This window comes from Limulus polyphemus, unplaced genomic scaffold (genome assembly GCF_000517525.1).
Source record: "Limulus polyphemus unplaced genomic scaffold, Limulus_polyphemus-2.1.2 Scaffold1325, whole genome shotgun sequence".
NCBI lineage: Eukaryota > Metazoa > Arthropoda > Merostomata > Xiphosura > Limulidae > Limulus > Limulus polyphemus.
This window is the reverse complement of record NW_013666935.1, coordinates 126235-126824: the sequence shown is the minus strand read 5'-3', so window position 1 is coordinate 126824 and position 590 is coordinate 126235. Positions and strand designations below refer to the sequence as shown.

The following is a 590-nucleotide window of genomic DNA, read 5'->3' as shown; positions in this document are numbered from 1 at the left end:
CCACTGGGGAGGAGAGTGTATCATTTTTATTAATTCAAACTTTAATCTTGTTTCACGTGACATTCCACTTTTGATTATTGATTGTAAATTGTTTTAAATATGAAACAATTACACTGTTCTTAAGGGATTTTTAACAGGATTAAGGTATTTCTTTATATCATAAGCATAGTTTGCATTTTTCTTTGTATTTATTTTTATTTATTTAATGAAGAGATTAGTGTTATTATCGGTTTTACAGAACTAACAAAAGTAAATAATTTGCTGTGAATCGATTTAATGTTTCTAGTGTTGGAATGCCAGGACCTCCATGGATTAAAAAACGGTGAACGAAACTGCGCTGACTGGATTTTCGGAAAAATCTGTTCTCCAACTTGTCAACCTGGATATGTGTTCTATACAGCAGTTTCAGATACATACGAATGCTCCCTAAACGGGGAATGGACCCCAAGTAACATTATTCTTGACTGCTCTGGTAAGTGAACTTTATTTACAAATATATATATACAAACACATACATACACAGCGTGGTCACAAGTAAATAGACACCACCTTTTCAGAAAAAAATTAAAATTTTCAGTCATATTCACATG

General features: G+C 31.9%; 1 protein-coding gene across 1 annotated transcript in view; it reads left to right on the top strand.

The window, feature by feature from the left end:
* The first annotated feature begins 257 nt into the window (after positions 1-257).
* The window catches only part of LOC106463105 (signal peptide, CUB and EGF-like domain-containing protein 2), a 6822-nt gene continuing 6489 nt past the window's right edge, over positions 258-590 (top strand). Inside the window, exon 1 of the mRNA XM_013923074.2 lies at positions 258-472. Within this exon, the coding sequence (XP_013778528.1) occupies positions 277-472 (196 nt within the window). The 5' untranslated portion in view covers positions 258-276. The remainder of the gene's footprint in view (positions 473-590) is intronic.